Consider the following 14101-nt stretch of genomic DNA (forward strand, 5'->3'; position numbering starts at 1 on the left):
TAACACATCTTCCTTGGCCATCAAGTCCTGGGGTGGGACTCGAAGTGCAGATGCCGGCGTTGGACTGGGGTAAATACAGTAAGAAGTTTAACAACACCAGGTTAAAGTCCAACAGGTTTATTTGGTAGCAAAAGCCACACAAGCTTTCGGAGCTCTAAGCCCCTTCTTCAGGTGAGTGGGAATTCTGTTCACAAACAGGGCATATAAAGACACAAACTCAATTTACATGAATAATGGTTGGAATGCGAATACTTACAACTAATCAAGTCTTTAAGAAACAAAACAATGTGAGTGGAGAGAGCATCAAGACAGGCTAAAAAGATGTGTATTGTCTCCAGACAAGACAGCCAGTTGCCTAGACAAGTTGCGTGGACCTGCAGAGTTTCACTGGCTGTCTTGTCTGGAGACAATACACATCTTTTTAGCCTGTCTTGATGCTCTCTCCACTCACATTGTTTTGTTTCTTAAAGACTTGATTAGTTGTAAGTATTCGCATTCCAACCATTATTCATGTAAATTGAGTTTGTGTCTTTATATGCTCTGTTTGTGAACAGAATTCCCACTCACCTGAAGAAGGGGCTTAGAGCTCCGAAAGCTTGTGTGGCTTTTGCTACCAAATAAACCTGTTGGACTTTAACCTGGTGTTGTTAAACTTCTTACTGTGGGACTCGAACCCAGAGCTCCGGGCTCAGAGGTAGGGGTGCTACTCCACTGTGCCACAGGCACCCATGTTCTGGAATATGAAACTCCAAGCCATGCCCAGGTCAGCAATGGAAGCTGCCTCAGTCCCTTTAATCTGAATATGTGCTCACAACTTTTCCACTTTATTCCTTCGGCTATGTGAATTTGGCTCCTCATTTGATTCACCCTCTGGTACTGCCCAATATATGTCGGACTGGCTTATTTCTCACACTCTTCACACTCACCACCCCCCCCCCCCCCCCCCGCCCCCACCCCACCCCACCCCCTTTGGCCTCCCACAACCATAGACAAGGGCAAAGAATGTGTGCCTGGTGCTCACATACAATCCGCCCGTACCTGGAAAAATGTCATTGTTGAGCCGCTCTGCATTGTTCCGTACTCGATGTTGGTTTGATCAGCGAGGTCGTCGGCAGATTCGATGGGGACCTCCATCCTCTGCACTGTCAGGAAAGCAGCGAGATTCGCGGTATACGAGGAGATAATGATCAGTGTGAAGGCCCACCTAATGAACAGGCACAGGTTTCAGACCAGCAGCGGGATAGGAACAAAGTATCTACTCAGCGCAACTTGCCGATCGGTGGAACGTTAGTGGATGGAATCTCAGCCCTTCTAAAGAATCTCATCTTCCTGAACTGATGGATCACCGATAGATCAAATCTGCCTGATGTCTAGATACCTTAATGGATCAGGTATGGTTCCTTATTGGTTTCACTGGTCTCCAGAACCACCCCACCCAGCGGACCAGTTCATCACCACTTACAATCTCTCTGATCCCAGTGAGCTGGTTATTTCTCTCCGCAAAATCATCCCAGTCAAATCCCAATGGATAGACTGTCAACCAGTTCACAGAATGCCAAAAGGCCCCAGTCATATCCACCAGGAGAGGTGATCATGGGATCAATAGATCACTAGATTATTAATCCAGCAACTCAGCTGGTGTTCTGGGGACCCAGGTTTGAATCCCGCCATGGTAGGTGGTCAAATTTGAACTTAATTTTTAAAAATCTGGAATTAAGAATCTACTGATGAGCATGAAACCATTTCCGATTGCTGGAAAAAACCCATCTGGTTCACTAATGTCCTTTAGGGAAGGAAATCTGCCATCCTTACCAAAGCACAATGGGTAAGAGGGCCAATCATGGCTTACAAAGGAAATTAGAGAGATTATCCGATCTAAGGAAGAAGCAGCCAGATTGACCAAGAAAAATAAGAGGTCTGAGGATTGGGAGCAGTGTACAATTCAGCAAAGTAGGACCAAGGGATTGATTAAGAAGGGGAAAATACAGTACGAAAGTAAGCTTGCTGGGAACATAAAGACTGACACTAAGAGTTTCTAGAGATATGTGAAGAGAAAGAGGTTGGTGAAGATAAATGTCAGTCCCCTTCAGACAGAAACGGGAGAATGTGTAATAGGGGGACAAAGAAATGGCTGAGCAACTGAATACATACTTTGGTTCTGTCTTCACAAAAGAGGACACAAATCAAATGCCAGAAATGTTGGAGAATGCAAGATTTAGTGAGAGGGAAGAACTGAGGGAGATCAATATTAGTAGAAAAGTGGTGCGGGGAAAATTGATGGAATTGAAGGCAGATAAATCCCTGGGACCTGATAATCTACATCCCAGAGTACTTAAGGAAGTGGCTCTAGAAATAGTGGATGCATTGGTGGTCATCTTCCAGGACTCTATAGACTCTGGAACAGTCCTGCAGATTGAAAGGCAGAGAATGTCATTCCAATATTCAAAAAGGGAGGTAGAGAGAAAACGGAATTATAGCAGAGCATTTAGAAAGCAGTGCCAGGATCAAACAGAGACAGCGTGCATGTATGAAGGGGAAATCATGCTTGACAAATCTGTTGGAATTCTTTGAAGATGTAACTAGTAGAGTTGACAAGGGGGAGCCAGTCGATATGCTATGTTTGGACTTTCAGAAAGTGTTTGACAAAGTCCCGCATAAAAGATTATCGTGCAAGATTAAAGCACATGGGATTGGGGGAAGTGTATTGAAATAGATAGAAAACTGGTTGGCAGAGAGGGAACAAATAGTAGGAATTAATGGGTGGTTTTCAAATTGGCAGGCAGTAACTAGTGGAGTGCCACAGGGATCGGTGCTGGGACCCCAGCTATCCACGATATATATTCATGATTTGGATGAGGGAACAAAATGTAACATCTCAAAGTTTGCAGATGACACTATGTTGAGTGGGAGGATGGACTGCGATGAGGATGTAGAGATCCTTCAGAATGATCTGGACAGGTTGGGCAAATCAATGGCAGATGCAGTATAATTTGGATAAGTGTGAAGTTATTCACTTTGGAAGCAAAAACAAGGCAGATTACTACCTGAATGGCTGTAAATTGGGAGAGGGGAGTGTGCAGCAGGACCTGGGTGTCCTTGTGCACCAGTCACTGAAGGTAAGCATGCAGGTGCAGCAGGAGGTAAAGAAGGCAAATGGTATGTTGGCCTTCGTTGCGAGAGGTTTCGAGTACAGGAGCAGGGATGTGATGTTGCAATTATACAGGGCCTTGGTGAGGCCACACCTAGAGTATTGTGCAGTTTTGGTCTCCTTTTCTGAGGAAGGATATTCTTGCTCTCGAGGGAGTGCAGCGAAGGTTTACCAGGCTGATTCCGGAGATGGTGGGGCTGTTGTATGAGGAGAGATTGACTAGGTTAGGATTGTTTTCACTGGAGGTCAGACGAATGAGGGGGGGGATCTCATCCAGACTTATAAAATTCTAACAGGACTAGATGCAGGGAGGATGTTCCCGATGGTGGGGGAGTCCAGAACCAGGGGTCACAGTCTGAGGATTCAGGTTAGACCATTTAGGACAGAGGTGAGGAGACATTTCTTCACCCAAAGAGTGGTGAGCCTGTGGAATTCATCACCACAGGAAGTAGTTGATGCCAAAACATTGAATGTATTCAAGAGGCGGCTGGATATAGCACTTGGACGAAAGGGATCAAAGGTTATGGGGGAAAAGCAGGATTAGGCTATTGAATTGGATGATCAGCTATTACTGCAATGAGTGGCGGAGCAGGCTTGAAGGGCCAAATGGCCTCCTCCTGCTCCTAACTTCTATGTTTCTATGTTACCAAGTCTGGCCTACATGTGACTCCAGAGGCACAGCAATATGGTGCCCACATTTCCTTTCATTCATTCGTGGGATATGGGTGTTGCTGGCTGGTCAGAATTTGTTGCCCATCCCTAGTTGCCCTTGAGAAGCTGGTGGTGAGCTGCCTTCTTGAACAATTGGTACAACTGAGTGTCTCGCTCGGCCATTTCAGAGGGCAGTTGAGAATCAACCACATTGCTGTGGCTCCCGGAGTCACATGTAGGCCAGACCGGGTAAGGACGGCAGATTACCTTCCCTCAAGGACATTAGTGAACCAGATGGGTTTTCCCGACAATCGACAATGATTTCATGGGCATCAGGAGATTCTTACATAGAACATAGAACAGTACAGCACAGAACAGGCCCTTCGGCCCACGATGTTGTGCCGAGCTTTATCTGAAACCAGGATCAAGCTATCCCACTCCCTATCATCCTGGTGTGCTCCATGTGCCTATCCAATAACCGCTTAAATGTTCCTAAAGTGTCCGACTCCACTATCACTGCAGGCAGTCCATTCCACACCCCAACCACTCTGCGTAAAGAACCTACCTCGGACATCCCTTCTATATCCCACATGAACCCTATAGTTATGCCCCCTTGTAATAGCTACATCCACCCGAGGAAATAGTCTTTGAGCGTTCACTCTATCTATCCTCTTCATCATATTATAAACCTTTATTAAGTCTCCCCTCAACCTCCTCCGCTCCAGAGAGAACAGCCCTAGCTCCCTCAACCTTTCCTCATAAGACCTACCCTCCAAACCAGGCAGCATCCTGGTAAATCTCCTTTGCACTCTTTCCAGCGCTTCCACATCCTTCTTACAGTGAGGTGACCAGAACTGCACACAATATTCCAAATGTGATCTCACCAAGGTCCTGTACAGTTGCAGCATGACCCCACGGCTCTTAAACTCCAACCCCCTGTTAATAAAAGCTAACACACTATAGGCCTTCTTCACAGCTCTATCCACTTGAGTGGCAACATTCAGAGAGATCTGTGAATATGGACCCCAAGATCTCTCTGTTCCTCCACAGTCCTCAGAATCCTGTAATCCACATTTAAATTTGTCCTACCAAAATGAATCACCTCACATTTATCAGGGTTAAACTCCATCTGCCATTTTTCAGCCCAGCTTTGCATCCTAGCTATGTCTCTTTGCAGTCTACAACAGCCCTCCACCTCATCCACTACTCCACCAATCTTGGTGTCATCAGCAAATTTACTGATCCACCCTTCAACCCCCTTCTCCAGGTCATTAATAAAAATCACAAATAGCAGAGGACCAAGCACTGATCCCTGTGGCACTCCGCTAGCAACCTGCCTACAGTCCGAAAATTTTCCATCCACCACCACCCTCTGTCTTCGATCAGATAGCCAGTTACCTATCCAATCGGCCAACTTTCCCTCTATCTCACACCTCCTTACTTTCATCATAAGCCGACCATGGGGGACCTTATCAAACGCCTTACTAAAATCCATGTATATGACATCAACTGCCCTACCTTCATCAACACACTTAGTTCCTCCTCAAAAAATTCTAGCAAATTTGTGAGGCACGACTTGCCCTTCACGAATCCGTGCTGACTATCCCGGATTAATCCGCATCTTTCTAAATGGTCGTAAATCCCATCTCTGAGGACTTTTTCCATCAATTTACCAACCACCGAAGTAAGACTAACCGGTCTATAATTACTAGGGTCATTTCTATTCCCTTTCTTAAACAGAGGAACAACATTCGCCATTCTCCAGTCCTCTGGCACCATCCCCGTGGACAGAGAGGACCCAAAGATCAAAGCCAAAGGCTCTGCAATCTCATCCCTTGCCTCCCAAAGAATCCTAGGATACATTTCATCAGGCCCAGGGGACTTATCGACCTTCAGTTTATTCAAAACTGCCAGTACATCCTCCCTCCGAACACCTACTTCCTCCAGCCTATTATCCTGTAACACCTTCTCTTCCTCAAAAACATGGCCCCTCTCCTTGGTGAACACTGAAGAAAAGTATTCATCACCTCTCCTATCTCTACTGACTCCATACACAAGTTGCCACTACTGTCCTTGACCGGCCCTAACCTCACCCTGGCCATTCTTTTATTCCTCACATAAGAGTAAAAAGCCTTGGGGTTTTCCTTGATCCGACCCGCCAAGGACTTCTCATGCCCCCTCCTAGCTCTCCTAAGCCCCTTTTTCAGCTCATTCCTTGCTAACTTGTAACCTTCAATCGAGCCATCTGAACCTTGTTTCCTCATCCCTACATAAGCTTCCCTCTTCCTTTTTGCAAGACATTCCACCTCTTTTGCGAACCATGGTTCCCTCACTTGGCCATTTCCTCCCTGCCTGACAGGGACATACCTATCAAGGACACACAGTATTTGTTCCTTGAAAAAGTTCCACTTTTCATTAGTGCCTTTCCCTGACAGTTTCTGTTCCCATCTTATGCCCCCTAATTCTTGCCTAATCGCATCATAATTACCTCTCCCCCAATTATAAACCTTGCCCTGCCGTACGGCCCTATCCCTCTCCATTGCAATAACAAAAGACACCGAATTATGGTCACTATCCCCAAAGTGCAGGAGGGTTTCCTGACACAATATGTGGATAGGCCGACAAGAGGTGGGGCCACATTGGATTTGGTACTGGGAAATGAACTGGGCCAAGTGATAGATTTGGTTGCTCTCCCACAACCAAATCTATCACTTGGCCCAGTTCATTTCCCAGTACCAAATCCAATGTGGCCCCACCTCTTGTCGGCCTATCCACATATTGTGTCAGGAAACCCTCCTGCACACACTGCAAAGAAACTGCCCCATCCGAACTATTCGACCTACAAAGGTTCCAATCAATATTTGGAAAGTTAAAGTCCCCCATGACAACTACCCTGTGACCCCCACACATATCCATAATCTGCTTAGCAATTTCTTCCTCCACATCTCTATTACTATTTGGGGGCCTATAGTAAACTCCTAACAACGTGACTGCTCCTTTCCTATTTCTAACTTCAGTCCATATTACCTCAGTGTGCAGATCCCCCTCGAGGTGCCTTTCCGCAGCCGTTAATCTATCCTTGATTAACAATGCAACTCCTCCACCTCTTTTACCAGCTTCCCTACACTTACTGAAACATCTATACCCCGGAACGTCCAACAACCATTCCTGTCCTTGTTCTACCCAAGTCTCCGTAATGGCCACAACAACGTAGTCCAGTACCAATCCACGCCCCAAGTTCATCTACCTTATTCTGGATGCTCCTTGCATTGAAGTAGACACACTTCAACCCACCTTCCTGTCGACTGGTACCCACCCTTGACCTTGATACCTTCCCCAATACCTCACTACCCTCAACACTGACTTCTGGTCTACAACTCCTTTTCCCACCCCCCTGACAAATTAGTTTAAACCCCCCTGAAGAGCTGTAGCAAATTTCCCTCCCAGGTTATTGGTGCCCCTCTGGTTCAGGTGCACCCCGTCCTGTTTGTACAGGTCCCACCTTCCCCAGAATGTGTTCCAATTATCCACATAGCTGAAACCCTCCCTCCTACACCATCCCTGCAACCACATGTTTAACTGCACTCTCTCTTATTCTTAATTCCAGATATTTTTTATTGGATTCAAATTCCACTACCTGCCATAGCAGGATTTGAAGCTGGGTCCCCAGAACATTAGCTGAGTTTCTGGATGAATAGTCCAGCAATAATACCACTAGGCTATCGCCTTCCCCATGTCCTATGAATGAATAAAAAAAATCTCAAGAGAACAAAGTGCCCCCAGACTATGAAACCTTAAACCACAACCCCCCTCCCCCAACCACATTTGGGTCTATGAGTCTTGTTTCAGTCAATGAATTCCCCAATGAGCCAAACTATCTCCTGTCTATGGAACCCCGTGATTCTACCCGGAGCTATTCAATAAAACCCAGTCATCTGTCATGTAAAACCAGAACACCTATTGTCCGCCTGTCTATATGATCCCAATTGGATCAACTGACTGATGGTCTGTAGAATCCCATTTGACCTGATTATTCTTGTCGACGGGATCTCATTGGAGATGTGGTGGAGGATGTATTTCAGCAGGAAGATATTTCTTCATATGGTGAGCCCGGGATCCCTTCGTCTGTTCATTATGTTAATGGAAAATGAAATGAGGTGATGCTGTCTTTGGGGGGAGTGGGAGCTTTGCTGTAATGGTCCGGTTCTCCTCCTCTGTGGCTGCCAAGCACTCACCAGACTCCGCTGACACAGCGTGTAGAGAGGGCGCGGGGCATGATCTCTGAGCCTTGCTGCATGAACCCTCCGACAGGGAACCAGAGACTGTTCCCCAGTGTGTACTGGTTCTCCAGGATGTCCATCCGTTCCCTCAGGCAGGGGTGGGGGTTGTACCATTCATATGGGCTCATTCTTGCAGAGAAAAGAGAAGGAGACATGGTGAGAGCTCGGGGGGACGGCAATGGATTGGCTTCCCCATGTGCGCGTCAAGGGGACATGGCAGCTCAAGAACAGGAGGCCATTCAGCCCCTTGGGGCCCATTCCACCATCTAATTCGAACACAGCCTATCTGTCCCTTTGCTCCACCTACACACCTTGCTTCTGCGACCCTTAATCACTCTTGCCAACAAAAATCTACTGATCAACCTTGAAATGTCCAGTTGACTCTTCGAAGCTATTTCCAGGGGAGAGTTCCCGACTTCCACTCCACTCAGTATGAGCAAGTGCTTCTGGACATCACCCTGCAATGGGCTGGCTCCAAATTTAAGATACCATTCCCCTTGTTGTGGCCTGCTGCCGGTGACATGCCCAGTATAAGACCATAAGAAATAGGAACAGGAGGCCATTCAGCCCTTCGAGTCAGCTCCATCATTTAATAAGATCATGGCTGAATTGACACTCATTAAATCCCACCTTATTTCTGTAACCCTGAATCCTCCAACTGATTAAAAAAGACTATGAAACCCAACCATCCCTGGGGTAAAGAATTCCAAAAATTCAACCCTACAGTGCAGAATGAGGCCATTCAGTGTATTGAGTCTGCACTGACTCTCCCCACCCTATCCCTATAACCCCGTGCATTTACCATAGCTAATCCACCTAACCTACACATCTTTGGACACTAAACGGCAATTTAGCGTGGCCAATCCACCTAACCCATACATCTTTGGAGTGTGGGAGGAAACTGGAGTACCCAGAGGAAACTCACGGAGACACGGGAGAACATGCAAACTTCACACAGACAGTCGCTCAAGGCTGGAATCGAACCTGGTGCTGTGAGGCAGCAGTGCTAACCACTGTGCCACCCTGCCACCCACTGTTTGAGAGAAATTCTTCCTCGAATCCATCTCAAATGAGCACCCCCTTATTTTGTGATTATGCCCTCTGGTCCTACACTATCCCATGAGTGGAAACATCCAAGGTTTACTCTGTCTAACCCCCTAAGAATCCTATGGGGGCAATTCCCCTGGCCCGCTGCGCTGCCCAATTGAACCAAATGAATGCAATGAATTCCGTCAATAATCCTTGATCCTTGGTCAAGGGGGAGTCTGTCAAAACCCAAAGGCTGGGCAATATGAACACTTTTGGACAGCTTTACCAGCCTGTCATCAACAGAGGATGTTGGTCGTACCTCCTTTTGAATGGCTTCATTTAGCCGTGTGGGGTCGACACGGATTTTGCCATGAGGTTCAGGGACAGTTACTAAACGGAAGCACCATGTCGTAGGCGTCGTAATAGGAGAGGCCACTGCTCGATGCAACGTCCTGTCAACTTACTTCGTGACTCTCTCGATCAGTGGGTGAGGCACCCCCTCCCAGGGATAAATAAATAAGCAGATGGCTTTGTACACTGGGAGGACAGTGACGTGATGGTCCCTTTATACTTTCCCAGTCCCTGGAATAACTCGGGAAATTCAGTCCTAAATATGGCTCCGCTGTCATCCTGTGTTAGCCCATCATCCCACACTGCCCTACCGAGCAGACAGAATTACTGATTCTACTGGGTACAAAGATGTTGATGTTTGTGCCTCCTGTAGCTTCATTTCTAATGGCTGGATCTCATCATCGGTAAGCCAGTCCAATTTGCCTGTGACTCCAGCCTCTGTGTCCTGCTGACATTCTGTAACCTTTGATATCCAGCTCCACAGACCAGACTTGCTTATTGGGATTTTTGATTTCTCCCAGCAAATCTTCCATTATCTTTATTTCCAATTCACTCTGTTTTAGAACGGTTGGTAGCCCGTTCCAGCTTTCCTCCTTTACGTTGTGCTTCTGATCTGCAGAATTGTTTAAGGACCTGGGGGTCCTTGTGCATGAAACGCAAAAGCCCAGTCTGCAGGTACAACAGGTGATCAAGAAGGCAAATGGGATGTTGGCCTATATCGCGAGGGGGTAGAATATAAAAGCAGGGATGTCTTGATGCACCTGTACAGGGCATTGGTGAGGGCGCAGCTGGAATACTGTGTGCAGTATCGGTCCCCTTATATGAGGAAGGATATATTGGCATTGGAGGGAGTGCAGAGAAGGTTCACCAGGTTGATACCGGAGATGAGGGGTTTGGATTATGAGGAGAGGCTGAGGAGATTGGGTTTGTACTCGTTGGAGTTTAGAAGGATGAGGGGGGATCTTATGGAGACTTATAAGATAATGCGGGGGCTGGATAGGGTGGAGGCGGAGAGATTCTTTCCACTTAGTAAGGAAGTTAAAACTAGAGGACACAGCCTCAAAATAAAGGGGGGTCGGTTTAAGACAGAGTTGAGGAGGAACTTCTTCTCCCAGAGGGTGGTGAATCTCTGGAATTCTCTGCCCACTGAGGTGGTGGAGGCTACCTCGCTGAATATGTTTAAAGCGCGGATGGATGGATTCCTGATCGGTAAGGGAATTAAGGGTTATGGGGATCAGGCGGGTAAGTGGTACTGATCCACGTCAGATCAGCCATGATCTTATTGAATGGCGGGGCAGGCTCGAGGGGCTAGATGGCCTACTCCTGCTCCTATTTCTTATGTTCTTATGTTCTTAAATGTCCGGTCCTGCCACAGAGAACCACTTGGCTCCCCCTGCTGGACATTCTTTGTGGCGATTCTGCTTTAATGGTGTAACATCTGGAACATGTTAAAGCACGCTGGACAGACCCTTCCTGTCCCTCTGGCAGGCTCTTTTGCGGGGTTTTTTCGCTGGGCAGGGCTCCTGATTTTGGGCCTATATTATTGGTTTGGCCCCACCCGAGCCTCGCCGTCTCCCTGAAGCACAGCTCCACCTGCCTGGCAAACTGTTCAGCCTCCTCCAACATTAAATCCTCCTTGGCACAACATGGTCACGGATCAATTCACATTTTAAACCTCTGTACCTACAACTATCGACTGGTCAGCAATGAACGATTCGATGGATTCACCTGGTCTCTGGATCAATCTCGCCTGTTCAATGACTGCATTCTTTAAGGGTTGATGTAATCATCGAAAGCCATCAGCCATCAGAGGGCACTGAGGCAGTGAGATTCCCCCCTCCTCATCACTGGACTCCTTGACTCACTGAGGCATCATCAGTAATCTCCCCAATTGCATATAGTAGGGTGCTGAACAAGTTTATTTTACCAGGTGTTTCTGTTTGTTAAGCCCAGAGCCCTTTGAAACTTCTGGCGCCAGAGCTCCCACTGCTGTCTCTGCTATGGAGCTTCAATGTGTTGGAAGGGCTGTGGAAGAGGTAATGACCATTCAATGACTGTTCCCAGCGAATGTTTTGCTCACTGCCCCCTATGTCTTATTTTTGACCTTCTTTGCAAAGTCAAGCTGCTCCGAGATCTTCACCCATGGATTACCGATCTGTGCTCTCATTTCTGATCTGTGGTCTCAGTTTTCTTAAACTGCAGCCTCAGGCACAGCCAACATAGCTTGGCCTGATGTTCAAATTGGCAGGCAGTAACTCGTGGGGGTGCCACAGGGGACTGGGACCCCAGCTATTCACAATATATATGAATGATTTGGATGAGAGAACAAAAATGTAACATCTCAAAGTTTGCAGATGATACCAAGTTGGGTGGGAGGGTGAACTGTGACGAGGATGCAGAGATCCTTCAGAATGATCTGGACAGCTTGAGTGAGTGGGCAAATTAATGGCAGCTACAGTATAATTTGGATAAATGTGAGGTTATTCACTTTGGAAGCAAAAACAAGGCAGATTACTACCTGTGTGGCTGTAAATTGGGAGAGGGGAGTGTGCAGTGGGACCTGGGTATCCTTGTGTACCCAGTCACTGAAGGTAAGCATGCAGGTGCAGCAGGCAGTGAAGGCGGCAAATGATATGCTGGCCTTCATTGCAAGAGGTTTCAAGTACAGGAGCAGCGATGTGTTGCTGCAATTATACAAGGCCTTGGCGAGGCCACACCTAGAATATTGTGTGCAGCTTTGGTCTCCTTTTCTGAGGAAGTCTGTTCTTGCTCTCGAGGGGGTGCAGCGAAGGTTTACCAGGCTGATTCTGGGGATGGGGGACTGATGTATGAGGAGATATTGACAAGGTTAGTATTGTTTTCGTTGGAGTTCAGACGAATGAGGGGCGATCTCATAGAGACTTATAAAATTCTAACAGGACTAGACAGGGGAAATGCAGGGAGGATGTTCCCGATAGTGGGAGGGTCCAAAACCAGGGGTCACAGTCTGAGGATTCAGGGTAGACGAAGGCAATTCTTTACCCAAAGAGTGATGAGCTTGTGGAATTCATTATCACAGGAAGTAGTTGATGCCAAAACATTGAATATATTTAAGGGGCGACTGGATATAGCACTTGGGGCAAATGGGATCAAAGGGTGTGTGGAAAAGGCAGGATTAGGCTATTGAGTTGGATGATTAGCAATGATGATAATGAATGACGGAGCAGGCTTGAAGGGCCAAATGGCCTCCTCCTGCTCCTATCTACTATGTTGTCCTTTGCTCATCTTAACCTTTGGATTGATGAGTCTTCATTCATTCTGTGTGACTTGGAGAAAGCCAGTATTAAGTTCTCCTTGAAACTATTCATTTGCAACTATTTACATGCAAGAGCTCTTTGTAAGTATATTATTCTCTGGACACAGACTGTCTTATTCGCTCAGAATCTCTTGGCCATTTCCCTCAATGTCACGATCACACCTTTGTTAACATCATTATCTAATTATCAGAACCACTGACTCTTCACAGTTTTGGTCTCCATGTTTAAAAGAGAATTTACTTGCACTGGACGCAGTACAGCCAAGGTTCACTGGATTGGTCCCTGGGATGAGTACGGCACGGTGGTACAGCGGTTAGCATTGCTGTCTCTCAGCGCCAGAGACCCGGGTTCGATTCTGGCCTTGGGTGACTGTGTGGAGATTGTACATTTTCCCTGCGTCTGCGTGGGTTTCCTCCGGGAATTCTGGTTTCCTCCCGCAGTCCAAAAATGTGTAGGTTAGGTGGATTGGTCATGGTAAATTGTCCCCAAGTGTCCAAAGATTTGTAGGTTAGTGGATTGTCCCTGTTAAATTTCCTATTAGTGTCCAAGGATGTGCAGGTTAGGTAGATTAGCCACGGGATTACAGACATAGGACGAGCGGATGGCCTGGATGGGATGCAGACTCAATGGGCTGAATGCCCTATTTCTGCACTGTAGGGATCCTATGGAGAAGGTTGTCCTATGATGAGAGGCTGAGTAAATTGGGCTATATTCTCTGGATTTAGAAAAATCAGAGGGGATCTCATTGACATTTACTAGATTCTGAAGGGGCTTCGACAGAGCGGACAGAGAGATTGTTTCCACTGATCGGGGAATCTAAAACACGGAGGCACAGTCTCAGGGTAAAGGAGGCGGCCATATTGGACTAAGGTGAGGAGAAATGTCTTCACTCAAAGTGCATTCACAACACTCCCCCTGAGGGATGTGGATGCTCCATCGTTGAAGACATTTAAGGCTGTGGGATAGAAAGATTTTTGGTGTCTTGGGAATTAAGGGATACAGGGAGCGAACAGGAACATGGAGTTGAATCCCTGAAATCAGCCATGAACGTATTGAACGGCGGGGCAGGGCAGTTGATGGGCTGAATGTCTCCTCCTGCCTCTATTTCTTGTGTAACACAGCTCCTGTTTTCTCAGAGAGCAGCAGCAGTAAAGATTCTGCTGTTACGATCTGAATGTTTCTTTCCCTCTCACTCTGTTGCCACCAGCAGTCCCCTATAAGACCATAAGACATAGGAGCAGAATTAGGCCACTCAGCCCATCGAATCTGCTCCGCCATTCAATCAAAGCTGATATTTTTCTCATCCCCATTCTCCTGCCTTTTCCCCATAACCCCTGATCCCCTTA

General features: G+C 47.0%; 1 protein-coding gene across 1 annotated transcript in view; it reads right to left on the bottom strand.

Moving 5' to 3' along the window:
- Positions 1-1017: 1017 nt before the first annotated feature.
- Positions 1018-14101, bottom strand: part of LOC144486487 (glutamate receptor ionotropic, kainate 5-like) — a gene marked incomplete at its 5' end in the record, with an annotated part of 457902 nt that continues 444818 nt past the window's right edge. Inside the window, 2 exons of the mRNA XM_078204531.1 lie at positions 1018-1204; positions 8035-8208. Coding sequence (XP_078060657.1) covers positions 1018-1204; positions 8035-8208 — 361 coding nt within the window. The remainder of the gene's footprint in view (positions 1205-8034; positions 8209-14101) is intronic.

The sequence above is a fragment of the Mustelus asterias genome, unplaced genomic scaffold, assembly GCF_964213995.1.
Source record: "Mustelus asterias unplaced genomic scaffold, sMusAst1.hap1.1 HAP1_SCAFFOLD_364, whole genome shotgun sequence".
Lineage (NCBI taxonomy): Eukaryota > Metazoa > Chordata > Chondrichthyes > Carcharhiniformes > Triakidae > Mustelus > Mustelus asterias.